Source organism: Phaenicophaeus curvirostris, chromosome 1 (assembly GCF_032191515.1).
Source record: "Phaenicophaeus curvirostris isolate KB17595 chromosome 1, BPBGC_Pcur_1.0, whole genome shotgun sequence".
Classification (NCBI taxonomy): Eukaryota; Metazoa; Chordata; class Aves; order Cuculiformes; family Cuculidae; genus Phaenicophaeus; species Phaenicophaeus curvirostris.
In genome coordinates this window covers 80,099,241-80,114,604 of record NC_091392.1, presented here as the reverse complement: position 1 = coordinate 80,114,604, position 15,364 = coordinate 80,099,241, and the positions used below count along the sequence as shown (strand labels likewise).

The 15,364-nt window shown below is 42.9% G+C and overlaps 1 protein-coding gene across 1 annotated transcript; it reads right to left on the bottom strand.

Moving 5' to 3' along the window:
- Positions 1-10,561: 10,561 nt before the first annotated feature.
- LOC138716709 (probable G-protein coupled receptor 19) lies at positions 10,562-12,285 on the bottom strand. The gene has a single exon (XM_069849878.1). It carries the CDS (start codon positions 11,890-11,892, stop codon positions 10,648-10,650), a length of 1,245 nt encoding a protein of 414 aa, XP_069705979.1. The 5' UTR covers positions 11,893-12,285; the 3' UTR covers positions 10,562-10,647.
- Between the last annotated feature and the right edge of the window lie 3,079 nt (positions 12,286-15,364).

Here is a 15,364-nt window from a genome sequence, read left to right as displayed (position 1 = left end):
TTTCCAGAGGGCTACGTAAAAACATGAGTTATTCTGCTGTTTTTATCTGCCTCTGCACACATGCATACCCAGCAGCTCACACTGCATTTTAAGCTCTCGGTAACATCTGAGTAAATACCCCTTCTGCATTGCAAGCTCTTAATAATATCACCACCCTTTCTAGCTCAGGAGCCACTTCTTGTTTCTCCTCATAGCCTAGTGGAAGCAGTGCTGATACCAGTTCACCCCCAGGTCTTTTTTCGCTTGTTCAAGCATTCTTCTGTTTAGCTATATGATCAGCAGGATGGCAATATAGTTTGTCTTCTGCTGCCACTGTCTGCTATGATGACATCATTCAGTTGTAAATGTTCACAGGATCATAGAATGCTTTAGGTTGCAAGGACCTGAAAGGTCATCTAGATCCAACCCCCATGTGGTGAAGCAGTTATGCTACTCATAAACCTTTAAGTCTTCTTTCCCCTGAAATGTTGAGATTTAGATTATTCTGTTACTGCAGAATTTCTGTGAAATTCCAAGTTGCTGAGTGCTTTCACTTGTGACAGTGTTTGCAAACAAAAGGCTAAATTCAAATAGGGTTCCTGAAAGACTCTACGACACTGGGGGTAGAATTAATTAGAGAAAGAGAAAATTTTGGTCTGAAGGCCTTTATCTCATAAACGTGAGCCAGAAGACATTTAACCAAAGAAAAACAGAGTAACGATGTTATTTTTCCATTTAAACCTAGAACCCTGTATGTGATCTCAGGCAGAGAAAGGGGAGGGAGGTATCGCCTAGGTTTCTTTCTGATCAGCTAATTACTCTTGTGGCAAGCATTTGTGTAAACCTTTCCAAGGTGATAGCTTGCTTATACCGCAGGGATCTGTTGATGAGAACAGAGGGCCTTACCATTCTCACTTCAGCAAGCTGCATTTCTCCTTACTTTATTCTTAGGGTTTCTTGCCTTCCGAAATAAAACAGCAATTAGCTTTTTAATTACTGGAATACCAATGGGACCAAAGTGAATTGCTGCGGGTGTTTGAGAAACAGCCAATTAACTACTACAGCTTTCTGGATTTATGTAATCTTGAGTCTTTTTGCAGTAGCTGCTTAATGTTGTCATTGTTACAATCCAATGCCACTAAAGGAATGGCATTGTTAATGGAGCTGATATTGTCTACACGTGCTGGCAGATGAAAAAAGCCTGACTGACAGCTGGAGAACAGCGATAAAGGTTGTCCATTTTAATCCATCTGCTGTGAACTTGTTGTGGAATGAGCACAATTCTGTGGCTGCATTGATAAAAAGACTTAGGCAGAATGAGGATTTGCCTCTTGTGATTGCATTCACCCAGCATTTTTTTATGAATCACGCTCTTTTGCATGAAATAAGTCCTATAAACAAAACAAATTGTGCCTGTAATTAGCACAGCTTTGCCTTGATCTGTCAGAAATACCATCACTATCTGTAACTTTAAATATCACCTGTTAACGTGGATTAAAATTATTGTTACTGTAAAATCTCTTCTTCCCTGTCTGCATTAGTACGTAATTTAGTTTTAGACATCAGTGGGAATTTTATAAAGTAGCAATTTCAAGTTGATTAGAAAGGATGGGAAGAAGTGCAGGGCTTGTCAAGGATGCTTTTAAGTGGAACTTCTTCCATGTGTGCCATTTTTCCATCAAGCTCGGTTTGAAGCTCTATATGGAGATGGTAAGGGTAGAGTGGAGGATCAATACTGATGCACTCCAGTTTCTTTTCTGTTGTGGGGGGATCTGACTGCCAGCCTGCTAAGTCTTCCAAGGAGCATTGGGAACTCTCGCGATCACAACTTTATTATAGCAAAGACCAGGGAAAACTCAGCTAGCAGAGTTTCTCCTGCAGTGATCAGGCTACAAGAAAGAATCAAGTGTGGGGCCTGTGCAAGCATTTGTCTTGTGTGTTGGTGACATTTGGAAGCCTGGGCCCCTATAAACTCCTTGTCTGCCCTTCAAAGAAATATGGAGCTTGAGTTGCTTTTCATTAAACAATCTAGAGTTTCAAGCTCTCCTCCTACCTGTATGCTGACTTTTCTTTTCCATTTAAATGTGTCTTGTAGCAAATGGTCACTTTAGCTCCCTTTTTTGAAGATTACAATATTTTAATCTATGTCAGAGAATATTTCTGATATCTGGGACCACTGAAGGAGTGTTTTCACAAACTCATTTTCCTTTGTCTTTGATTGGACTGGGCCTATTTAGAGTTAGTTTTTATTTCTCATCTGAAAGGCAGAAGCTTTACTTAAACTGTCCCAATCTATACACTTAAATTTAATAGAGAAGCTCATAGCTAGCATTACTAGAACCCTTTAATTTTGCTGCAATGTTCCATTAGTAAAGGCCCTACAGTCTGATTTCCTTTTAGTTTGTGATCTTTGCCTTACTCTTCCTTTTCCTTTGCTCAGTAACTACAGCTGCTCCCCTTTTGGTTCCCTGAGTGCTGCTGATGGATAGGCTACAGCCAGGCTGTGGCTGGCCTTCAGGGATGCTTGGAAGTTGAACATGAGCCAAAGCTGGCAGCCAAGAGAGCCAACCATGTCCTGGGGTACATCAAGCATGGCATTGCCAGCTGGTCGAGGGAGGCAATTGTCCCACTTTGCTCCACAGTTGTGTGGCCCCACATATTGTGTGCAGGTTTGGGCACTGCAGTATAAAAAGAGTATCGAGCTACAGGATAGTGTCCAGAGGAGGCCACAAAGTTGGTCAGGGGTCTAGAGGGGAAGTCGTATGAGGAGTGGCTAAAGTCACTTTTTTCAGCCTGGAGAAGAGGAGACTGAGGGGAGACCTTGTTGCAGTTCACTGCTTCCTCACAAAGGAAGCTGGAGGAACAGGCACTGATCTCTTCTCTCTGGTGACCAATGATAGGACCTGAGGGAATGGCAGGAGGATGAGCCGGGGAGGATTAGGTTGGATATTAGGAAGAAGTTCTTCACTGAGAGAGTGGTGTAGCACTGGAACAGCTCTCTGGGAAAATAGTCGTTGCACCAAGCCTGACAATGTTCAAGATTTTGGACAATGCACTCGGATGTGGTGTGAATTTTTGGGGTTGTCCTATGCAAGGATAGGAGTTTGACTGATGATCCTTGTGGGTCCCTTCCAACTCAGGTCATTCTGTGATTCTGTGACGGCACTGGCTGGTTGGAGTGCTGCCCCCAGAGTACAAAAATGGTGATGAATGGAGGTCTGTCTTGCTTTCCCCTGCAAGAAGACAGGTTAGTCTGATCAAACTTAGATCATCCAAATTGCATTATCTTTATGACTACCCTTTCAGCTTGAGTTGAAGCTGGCAAAGGGACTCATAAGTTGCTGATGCAGACTAACTACTAACACAATTGCGTAAGACCAGGCTGCTCAAGGCCCATCCAACCTGGCCTTCAATGCTTCCAGGGATGGGGCATCCACAACTTCCGTGGGCAACATGTTCCAGTGCCTCACCACTCTCATTGTGAAGAATTTCTTCCTAATGTCTAACCTAAATCTTCCCTGCCCCAATTTAAAGCCACCCCCCTCATCCTATCACTCCATGCTCTTGTAAAAAGCCCCTCCCCAGCTTTCTTTTAGCTCCCCTTCAGGTACTGGAAGGCTGCTATCAGGTGTCCTCAGAGCCTTCTCTTCTCCAGGCTAAACAACCCCAACTGTCTCAGTCTGTCCTCATATGGGAGGTGCTCCAGCCCTCTGATCACCTTTGTAGCCCTCCTCCGGACCCATTCTAACAGTTCCATATCCTTCTTATGTTGAGGATTCCAGGACTGGACACAAAACTCCAGGTGGAATGCCCTGATCCAAGTTATGCTCTGTGGTTTTATTATGCCAAAAGTTTGTTACTTTAAGCTAAAAGCCTTAGGGAAACAAACTGTATTTTAAGAGAAATTTAGAAGAAAATCATCCTGAGAATTAAGGAGGTAATGCTACTGGTCTTTCAATCACAAGGAAATCACAGGGAAGAATACTGGACGTAAAGAATGAGTTACAGAAAGCGCTCTGTAATGAGTGAGGAATGTTCCTCTTTCTAGATCAGTGTGGCAGGTGAGTAGTTGGGCTCTGTGAGGAGTTTTTCTCTGTAGAGATCATTATTTCTCTCTTCAACAAGCAGGAGTTTAGCTGGGAAGCTTTCTGCATGCCAACAATGAGGTTGTACTGAAGTTGCTTCTGTGTTTGTGCAGAGTGAGCTGGAACTGTGAAAGGTCGGTGGTATTGGGTGTCCCATGCACACTTCACTCATACTACAAAAGCCACTGCAATAAGTACACCCTTTACACTCACACAACTGCTTTAAATCTGTGGAGAGTTTTGGTAGACTGCTGAAAGGGTAATTTTCAGTCAACAATGTTCCTCCTCCTGCGGCCTTTCTCAAGCAAAAATTCCATGATGACATTAAATACCTGAAATATAATACTTAAAAATATTTACTAGTATAAATAGATTTTTTTTTTTAAATGAGGGCAGAGATATTTATTTCCCTTGAAGACAAAACTCCAAATGCTTTGTTACCTTGACAGGAATTTCTCGTAACAGTTAAGATGATCAACAAGTGGGAAGTGTACTTTGAAGATACAAATAGGTAACTTGACTGACAAAAATGTTGTTTGGCTGTCTGAAGCTGGCTAGTAGTAGTGTTAGGATACCCACGTAGTAGCTGCTGCATGGGGGCAATGAACAGTTTTGTGGAGTGGTAGTGGGAAGGCAGAACGTCTGTCATCCCACCCAGGACTGGACCTCTTAGGTGAGACTTACAGAGGTGCTGTTGTAGTTTCAAAAGCAATTTGTGAAGACTCATCTTCTGCCCCACCCTCCCTTGTAATATTTTGAAACAGCTCTTTATACGCCTGTCTGTTTTCTGGCCTGTACTGAAGTGGTGGCTGCCTTCTGCTGGTGTCCTAAGGTTATGCATGGCTTAATTCTGAAAACTCAATGCTTTCTGCCACAGGCTGGTGCTAGCGGCACAACTCCTGGTATCAGAGCCACATCCCCAACATCCTTCTTATGGAAAAAAATGTACAACTTCAAGAAAGATGTCCTAGCTTACTATGAAAGACCAAATCAATAATGTGGCAAGAACTTTTTCAGAGTCCACAGAAAGCCTGACAGCAGATTAGCTCCTGTTAATAAGAAAATAAGGGCTGCTCCTGCTGCATTTATGGCTGATAATGAAATAATCTGAAATCTGGCTAACTCTGGATAACACTTAATCATTTTCCTTTCTGCATTTTGGTCAATATTGAGAGGAACTCTGGAAAGTATGTATGGCAGGGGAGACAGTAAATCTCCAGGGCTGAAAAGAAGTGCTGTAGTGCCTTTGGGAATAAGATGGGTAATGACACCCATCCGTATGTAGCCTCTGCTGCCTAATTCTACATGGCCTTAAATAAATTAAAGACCTTGATCAGTCCCTCCCCACCAAACCACAGAATAAAAGTCTATTGCTCTTAGTTGTCCATGCAGTGAAAAAGATGTCTGGCCTTGCATGAGGACAGATTAAATTCTTTAGTGACATAATATTTTTTTTTTCTTATTCCCCTGCAAATGGAGGACTGAATCAAGAGCTGGTCTAAAATGGTTGAGATGCTGAACACAAAAAAATTACTTCTATTTATGTCACTTCTAAATTTTATCCAGGGACTGGTTTAATGAGAAACCTGAAACAAGACTTTGTGTGTCAGCAGTAGTGTAGAATAAACCTGTTTGAGTTCAGACTGCTCATCAGAAAGTGGCATTTATGTAACAATCTTCCAGTCGGTGTGTTACATTTTACTAGAAGCCAATTGAAATTAAGCTTATGTAATTTATAAAGGCCAATTCCACAACACTTGCTAGGTTGAAAAGAGCCCACTAATAAAGACGTATTAACTTATGGAATCACATAGGGAGCTAATAATCATTCCTTTGAGCATATGGGTCTGGCTTTAATAAAGTTCAAATCTGGTTCTTGTTCTTTTAAACAGGAAGGATCTGATATTGAGAAAGGCTGAGCATTCAGCATTTCAGCTAAAATCGATGGCATGCATTCAACACCTTAGAAAACCAAATCCTAAATCAACATCAATTAATTCTGAAGTGAAACTGGTTGAGTTGAGGAGACTGGAAAAAATCAGGGGATTCTTAACTGGGCATATGGAAACTCTTAAGTTTAAGTATGAGTGATAGCCATCTCGCTATCACCTCCAAGAGGTTGGCAGAAAAACAGATTCAACAGTGTGTCTTTGCTTCTCACTGGTCCCACCCCTGAACTGGAAATTTAAAAAATCTATTTAACTGAAAATCCTACTTTCTCCTGAAATAAAAGTGGGGGGGATGTAATTTGACAATTTGTAATACTAATTCCCAAGTGCAAGCTACTTAATACAAAAATGAACAGCAGTGATGGAATTTGCATTTAACAGGTGACCGCTTAATGGAAAAAAAAAGGTTTAATGGTTGATGTTTTGTCATGTTCCTACATGGAAAACATTTAAGACTACGGAGGGGATGTGCTGGAGATCTAAAAGTCATCTCTCCCAGACATGCCTCTTTGCAGATGGGGTTGTGAACCAGGAGTTTCTGTTTGCTCAGTGCCAAAACTGCCCTAATAACTTCTGCTGGCTTCAGCCCACATTGGCATGCTGGTTTCCTACTCACTTACAAATGTGCTCAGGGATACGGACACATACCCACACAGTAGCAGTGGTTGGCAACCCAGGCATCTGCCCAGCCATTCTGGGGTGCAGGGTTATCTCGGGAGCTGTATGAAGCTCCGGAGGCAGTCACTGGCTATTCCCACATTAAAGTGTATTTCTTTGAGGTACCTTTCTCTGAGAAGCATTGCTTGATTTAGTCCTAAAGCTTTCTCACCTCTCGTTAACTGTATTGTTGCTTTAGATATATCACTGAAGCAATCTATTGGCAATGAGGAGTAGTAAGGGAATGTAGAGAGATTTCTTTGTATTGATCAGGCAAATCCTGCAGTGTTTTCCATTTCTTGTTTAGATAATCCATGATCTTCCTACTGAGTCTCTGGCACCTCTGGGGCCTTTGTAGACCAGGGAGTACCTGGCAGTTGATGCTATCAAATCCATCCATAACCTGCCCTAAAATGGTGGAAGGAGTGGAAAGGATTTCTGCTTGCTCTGGCATCAGGTTAGCACTCGTCCATTTTATTACAGGTTTCTGAAGTCAACCCTAAGGTTGCTATTTCACCTGTCAAGCTGCCAGGTATTTTCCATCTTCAGCACTGATGTAGCACTGTATCTTCTTCATCTCCCACAGTGTCAGCACCAAATTTCCAGTGGCCGGGTGTCATGACAAGCTGGAGCTGCCAGAATGGCTTGGGCAGGCTTTCCTCAAGCATGGTGTTCACCAAGGTGTGAGCCTGGTCAGCAGCCACAGATGTTGGGATAAAGAACTGAGAGGACTGGCAGGAAAAAGGGAAAGGAAGGAGATAGGAGTGAGCATGTATGTATGCACCTGATGCATAGGCACATTGTGGCTCCTTTCACTTGTGCTGCGTGATGAAGGCTGGCTTTGCAGACCAGAGGTTCGGTTGGCTAGCTAGCGACTGGAGCAATGGATTTTGTTTGATTGTTCTGGGTCATTTTTTTAACCATACCAAAAGCTGCATCATATGGAAGTAGAAATCAGGAAGGTTTATCAATATAACAGCATAAAGGGACAGCTGCACAGGCAAATTCCTCCAAGTTCATAAGTAGCTTATATTAATGAGAATGTGTTCTTACCAGTATAGTTTTGGCTAAAATAATCTGTATGATCAAGGTCATGCTTACTCTGATAGAACTGTGACAGGGCTTTAAGGAAAAAGGGCTCTGATACAACTGTGACAGGTGGTTTAAGGAAGCCAGCTTCCAGACTGGCAGGGCAGAACTGCCAATGTTGTGTCCCTAACTGTGGTATCATTGCAGTCCTGGACTTTTCCTGGCCAGCTTGTGTAGTTTTACAGCTTCTGGGAGGTGAGGAAACGCGGTTGCGTTCACAAGAGGAAAAGTTGCACAGAAATCTATGGTTTCACACCTTCTGGTGAGTTCTTTGGGCTTCGTATGTGAAATGACACCTGGCAGGCTGCTGGTCTGCAATATGGTGCCAGCGCCTTAGGGCTGGACTGTCTCTCTCCCTCCCTGCCTTTTCAGCAACAAAGCAAAGCCTGAAGGCAGCAGCTCCTAGATGTGGTGGCTGCAGCAATACTTTCCTTTGGTATCTGTAGTGGTCTGAGACCTGCTCCTCATCAGTGAGCTGGAAGGTGTCTGTGTACAGGCAACACCCACTGGAACATCTTTGGTGTCTGCACAAGGACTCACTGCCTACAGCCTCTCTAGATACACCTCAACAGGACAGTGAATGTTATGGCCTGTCATGTCTGTGATGCCCAGATAACAAGACTGCCTCATGCACTCCCATTCAAGTGTCCTGGGTCCCTCTCGACTCAGATGCAGTGGAAGGTGGGTAGCCATGACCCTGTGGTCCTTTGAGACCTCAGGGCTCATCCTGTTCAGTCCCATATCTTTAATAAAACTACTAAGCAAAAGAGCAGCTGTTGGGTTTCAGTCTCACAACCCAACATTAAAAATAACATTACAAAGTTGACCTGACCTGCTTACCATAAATCTGATTTTACTTTGTTGAAGGTAATTAAGCAGCAAAGAAAAACTAAGGCTATATATAGCCTTATATATAGCCTTATATATAGCCTTATATATAATAGCCATAGGCTATTTGGGCTGCTGCCTCTTGCAGAGTGACAGGATGCACTGACAGTACATCCCACTAGTTTACAATCATCAGGATTACCTGTGACAGAGTAATACCTGTGGAGCCTGTAAACTAGATCGAAAAGAGCACGATGGACTGCTTTTCTTCCCTAAGTTCCCTTCTTGTCATGTTCTCATGATATTTCTTCTGGTAAGCCCAATCTTCTGTGTGTGTCTGTTCAGCCCTGGGATGTTTTGTTATGCAGGTGGCTAAACCCCAAAATTGTTATAGGGCTGTAGCACTCAAATAGTACTTTTTTTTTCCTGTTATTTTTTTTCCTAAAAGCTGCTGTTTCCTGTCTAACCCCAGTTCTCTGCAAACATGTCTTTGAGAAGACAGGAAATTAGCAGCCTGAAGAGCAAAAAGTATGAAGCCCTCTGTGAGGCATGTGTGGACAGCTAAGGGGTGGGTGCCTACAGAGGAAGATGAACGGCTGGAGAGGTATCTGGAGAGGTGGCTCTTGTGTTAGAGCTTTGGGAACAGAAGGAGCAATACCTGAACGGGAGAAGGCTTCCTGTGTGCCAGCCTTCAGCAGAGATGGTATGTTTGTGTTGAGACCTGAAGTATTTGGTGACATGTCTCCTGTAGTGGTGGTTTCTTCCCTGTGAGTAAAACAGAAGAGGCACCAAACTCAGATGCAAGTCATACTACCTTTTGGGATTCTTTCTTCCTTAGAAAAATCCAAAGTCATTCAGCAAACTGCCTACAGGGTGCAAAACTAAGTGCAGTAACATGGACTTTTAACTACCCTGAGCACAGGATTGCTCTGGCTGAACAGCAGTGGCTTGTTGTATTCTTTTAAAAAGTAGATACTCTCTGATTGACCAATGTGCTCTGAGATTCTTGCATTCCTGAGTTATTTTTCCTTCTAATGGAGCAAAACTGATTACCTTTTCTACTATAGGATCTGTACTCAACGCTACTATTCCTAGGTGGTACTGAGATCAGAGCTGTGCCTTGATTTATTACCAAGAACCTTAGTGTCTATGGCCCAGACTGTTTTTTTCTTCTGTAGGCAAGTCTGGTTTTGATAGCAGAGACTTTAACTTTTGCATGATGAGTAATGCTTCTAACAGCAACACAAGTGTGAAAAGCTCAGCGTAGGCATGACTCTAGATGCGTCTGAAATGAAAGTCACTAGAGATTCTGTATCTTCATACATGAGGTACCACCAATTCCGTGTCCCCATTTTCTGATATGGAAAGGTGTTCTGAGAAAGCCAGTGTCCAGTCTTCACTCACAGTGCAGCAGCGTGGGCTGGCTCTTCCATGGCTGTGGCTCAGGGGAGCGCACTGATCCAGCAGAGAAACTGAGGGGAATTCATCAATGGGACGCTAGTGTTGACTTCATTTGGGGAATAAATAGTTACATGTTTTCCGATGGCTTGTTACTGTAATTCTGGGAAATACTACAGGAATTAAGAAAATAGATCCATATTCCATACACAGACTCAGTCCCGTTCTTATCAATGAAGGTGACAAATGTATTACAAAAACATCCTAACAAAGGCTGTCCATGGCAGGAAGTACAGGTGGCTTTGAGAGATTTTATGCATGTATACACCATGGCAAATGGACAGGGTTCAGCAAAGCATTGGTTTATCTTTCCCTTTTTTCCCCCTTCATACAGAGAGCAAAAGAGCTTTTCTGTTTGTTTTTTTTAAAAAAGTAACAGTCTTGCTTTAGCGAGAGTAGTAGAATGTACTAAAAAAGCAGAATCTAACTGAAATAAAATACACCAGACATATGAAAATCAAGACATTTAATAAAATAAAACATCTTTTTTTTCTTATTCCATAGAAGAAGTGTTAAAAATATGTAAATACAAATTGATTCAAAACCGAGAGAAAGCTCCTTGTTCTGGGGCAACATAGTAATTTTTCAAACAATGAGGCCAACTAGACAAACGTATTTGGAGGATTGGACTGAATAGGCCAGGCAAGCTTTTTTTCCTTTGCCTCCCTGTTAAAAGCATCATAGATGGAGTCTTTGGTGACAGTTTTGACGGGAGCTGGGATTTCTGCGATGCCAACGTGATTTTTTTTGGCTATCCTGGAACTGGTGGTAATAGTGTATGCATTGCTTCTGTAGCATTTCATGGCAGACATGCAAAAAGTTTCTTTCATCCCTCTTCTGAAGTTTGCATTATAGAGGGAGTAGAGAGTTGGCTTAGTGGCTGAAGCACTGAAAGAGATGCAGGTGATGGCCAGGAAAACCAAGGAGCTCTTTCTGTAGTCTGCTTCCTGTGGGTGCCACAGCTGTACCATGTAAAAAGGGAGCCAGGCCAGGAGAAAGAGAGAGTTTAACATTAAGAACATCTTGATGGTTTTCACTTTTGTCCTTGGGACGATATTCATTGTCCTCCTGACAGTCCTGCCGTCAGTGCCTATTCTCCAAATGTACCTGACAACCTTCTGGTAGAAGAGGAAAATGAGGATGCATGGGATCAAAAACACCCACAGGAGGTGGATGATACCATAGGTGGCTCCTTCCCAAGAATGAGGGAGGAAAAAGTTGCAGTGGTTGTTACTGTTGGAGCCATAGAAAAAGAGAGCTGGTGACGCAAATACAGCGCCAACTAGCCAAGAGGCCAGAATCATGTTCTTGGCTTTCTCCCTCGACACTTTGAAGCTCAAGGGGTAGACAATAGTGTAGAATCGATCCACAGCTATTGAGAGGAGCACATATATCTGGACGCCAGGGGTGAGGTGCTGCATGTAGCGTATCAGCTTGCATGTCATGCTTCCCAGTGTCCACCTGCCATAGGTAAACTGGAGCAACAGGAAGGGTGCGCTTGTGACACTGATGAGAAGGTCTGCACAAGCCATGGACACAACAAAATAGTTCGTGGTGGATTGTGTCCTTCTGCTCCTCTGGATCACAACGCAGACAAGGGAATTTCCAAAGACAGAAACCAGCCACAACACTCCCCAAACCATGCTGATTGCTGCGATTTCCCCCGGCCTCAGGTCATAGTGCAAGAGAGTGTGGTTCCTGCTTGAGCCGGGTACTGTGGGTGACTCTGTCTTCTCATAGCCAGCAGGCGGGCTGGAGATTTCTGGGGAGCTCTTGTTCTGCAGCAGGAGCAATAAGGTAGGGTGAACCAAAGGACTGCTGCTGTTATCCATGCTGTAGGCGAACATGGCCAAGTCTTTTGCTCAGGCTGCATAAAGAGAAAAGCGAGAAGGTTCTGTTTAACAAGTGTGCGCAAAGATCCTACTTTAACCAAGGGAAGATAATTCTAAGTAGTGTGCATCCAAGTGACAGTGATAGATTTCAGAGAAACACTCTATATGTGAGGTTAACTGGTGGAGCAGAGGCATTTCAGGTTAATTCAGATTTCTGTTAACAGAGCATGGAACCTCTGCCCACAGCTGTGTCCTGGGGAAGCCCTTGCTCAGCTATGGGAAGGGATGAAGTTGCCTTGTCTTGGCCTTGGGATATGTCAAATTTGGGAGCTCAGGAATCCTCTGTTGACGTGACCTGCTGCCACTGAGATAGTATCTATGGCCCAACCTATGTTTTTCCTCTGTGGGTAAGTTTCTTTTTGACAGCAGAAACTTACACTTCAGCATGATGAGTAATACTCCTAACAGCAACATGAGGGTGAAAAGCTCAGCATGTGCAGGGCTCTGTATGGGTCTAGGGTATGAGTTACTAGTGATTCTGTATCTTGCCACATGAGGTAGCTCCAATTCCTGTGTACCCATTTGCTGCATCGTTTATTGAAACATGTTTTAATTGTTAGTGAACTACTGTTCAACCTGCATGTATCAGATGCATAAGAAAATAATGATAAGTTCATTAGCCTCCCTCTGACTCGCCAGGGGGAAAAGAAAGGATGTGAAATGACTTGTAATTGTCAAAGAGGTATTCCCTATGTTACATTTTCTGTTTTATAGACCTTAATTTGCAGTTTCAAGATCCAAACACTCAATTTTTAGAGCTATCCCTTTGGATTGATACCGAAGGAAACACACTCTTGTTAACTCTCCAATACAGATCTTCTACTTAGAGATGAAGCATGTCAGCCACAGGAACCACTTCATATAATCACTGCCAGATCTACTTTGCTGTTGCATGATGCCCTTATGGCATAGTTACTATGTACTTGCATGTTTACCATCTTGTCTGGAAACGTAGCATCCATTGCACTTTGAAGGGTAAAATCTACTAAACTTTGGAAGAGTAAAACCTAAACAACTCGGGTTCTTTGGCCTGGAGAAAAGGAAGCTGAGGGGGGCTTTGTCATTGTCTGTAACCACCTGAAAGGAGAGGTTGTAGAGAAATGGGTGTTGGTCTGTTCTCCCAAGTAACAAGTGACAGGATGAGAGGAAATGGCCTCAAGTGGTGTCAGGGTAGGTTCAGATTGGACCTCAGGAAAAATTTCTTCACCAAAAGGGTTCTCAGGCACTGGCATAGGTTGCCCAGGGAAGTGGTTGAGTCCCTATCCCTGGAGGTGTTTAAAGACAGATAGAGGAGGTGCTTGGAGATCTGGTTTAGTAGTGGACAGGTATGGCTGGACTCAATGATCTCAAAGGTCTTTTCCAACCAAATGACTCTATGATTCTAATAAGATATGCAAAGGAATGCAATAAATGTTATTTTTAATACTTAATTCAAAGAATAAACATTTCTTTCCCCAACCACTGCTTTTTGAAGATTAAGAAGACACATTACTTAACCTAGCACTAGCAGAGCTATTCAATGTATGTTATCTCTCTGCATCGTAACTGTAAAACACCAAGTAAGCTTCAGACCAGCAAATTATTTCAAAAGTGTTAAGCTGGTAATTTACTCCATGAACTTCTCTCTCTGACGAATACCTTGGGAATAGCTGCCAGACTGGAAGAGGAATGCTTTATCTAACTGAGTTTAATCAACATTAGAAGTGGGAGTAAATTGAATCAGAATGAGGAGGCTTCTGTCTGGGTGTTAGATGCTAGAAGGTGATGTTCATCTCTGCATAAATTCAAATTAACTACCCTGTGCATGCATCGTCCCAATGTAAAAACAGAGGAGCACAAAGCACAAAGTCTTTTAACCTCTATGTGTTTCTTGCTATGCAGAGACGACTATGTGCATATTGCGGCCATTTAGTACTTTCACTTCCCGGCGGAGGAATGTGGACACACATTTTATAAGCACACAGATTCCCTGCCCTGGTCTAGGGCTCATAAAAATGCTCAGCTGTCCTGTTTATCTTATGAAGGCTTTTCTGTTCTCTGGGCAGCTCTTCTGAGCAAAGTCTGAAAATCTCTTGAGGAGAAGTGTATTCTTTCTCACTCTCTGCATTACAATGCATGGGGATAGAAAATATCTGTCCCTCTTTTATCAGAATAAAATGTTTTGGATGGAGCAAAGCTTTCAAGATCCACATCCCTATCTCATGTACTGCTGCCCGCTTCCTGGCTCTACACAGCTGGTGGAGATTCCTGTTCTGCAGCATGGGTAGCTAAAGATGACTAGAAGTGTGGATAGGCTGTTTTGTGGATGAAACTTTCAGGGACAGTGTGGTCTCAGCTCAACTTAGGGTAAAAGCTTCTGAACTGAACTGATGATGTAAGTTGATATATGTTATTGCATCTTATATCAGCCTCTGAGAGAATAACTTGAACTGCAGGGTGAGATCATGGGAGCAGGTAATATGGACAGAATAAAATAAAGGAAGGAAACGTTCTTAATTTCCAGCACATCTAAAGAATATATGTTACGCTCGGCTACTGCATAAGCATGAATCTAAACAAGATTTTTCTGCTGTGTGCTTGAGGAAAGTAAAGGCAACCAGACAGTCACTTTGCCAACAACCTTCATTGACTCTTCCTGTTCTTACCTGATTATTTTAACAAGGTATTAAATCCACTTGCTGGAATTGGGGCCAATTTATCTTTTTTTTTTACTAGTTGCTTAAGGAAAAATTCTTTCTCCACTGTATCCCTTTAACAGAGCTTAGGAAGTGATAAGCCATGCAGTAACTACCTAGGCCAAGAACAGGGTGCACCTACTGCTTCTGGATCTGCCAGCTCATGTGAAGCAACTACTCTGACTGTGGACCTGTAGCACTGGGTCTGAGACCTGTCCAGGGGCAAATCCGTGGGGCATAATTTTGATGAGCAGTCAGGGTTCAAAAACATGCATAAGTCACAAGTTACTGCATATTGGCTGAGTCTTCTTAGAAGCAGCTCATTGTGGTGTTAAAGGTCCTGGGAGTAATGTTTTTTTCCTACTTTTGAATAAAATGATTTTTTCTCATGTATTGATGGTGAGTAAAGACTGACATGTAGGCAGTTACTGTAGCTCTATTGACCTGAGGTAGTTGCTAAGACACAATAATTTATTCATGCACCTAAGTCCTAAAAACACATCTATTCTCTGTTGGCAGTGGGAAGGAACAGTACCTGCCTATTCCCATCATCATGCTCTGGTTCAGAGGCAGGTAGTGGTAAAGTAAGAGCCAGATTTGCGCTCATTGCTACCCAGACAGACACCCTCACCTCATTGGCATCTGCAGAGCTAGGGAACAGGTGTAACTCTTCAATCAGGGCTTTGCTGAAGCACATGTAGAGTTTGAAGCTCTCAGATTTGTAGAGAGAATGACCTTTCTGGAGAGACAGG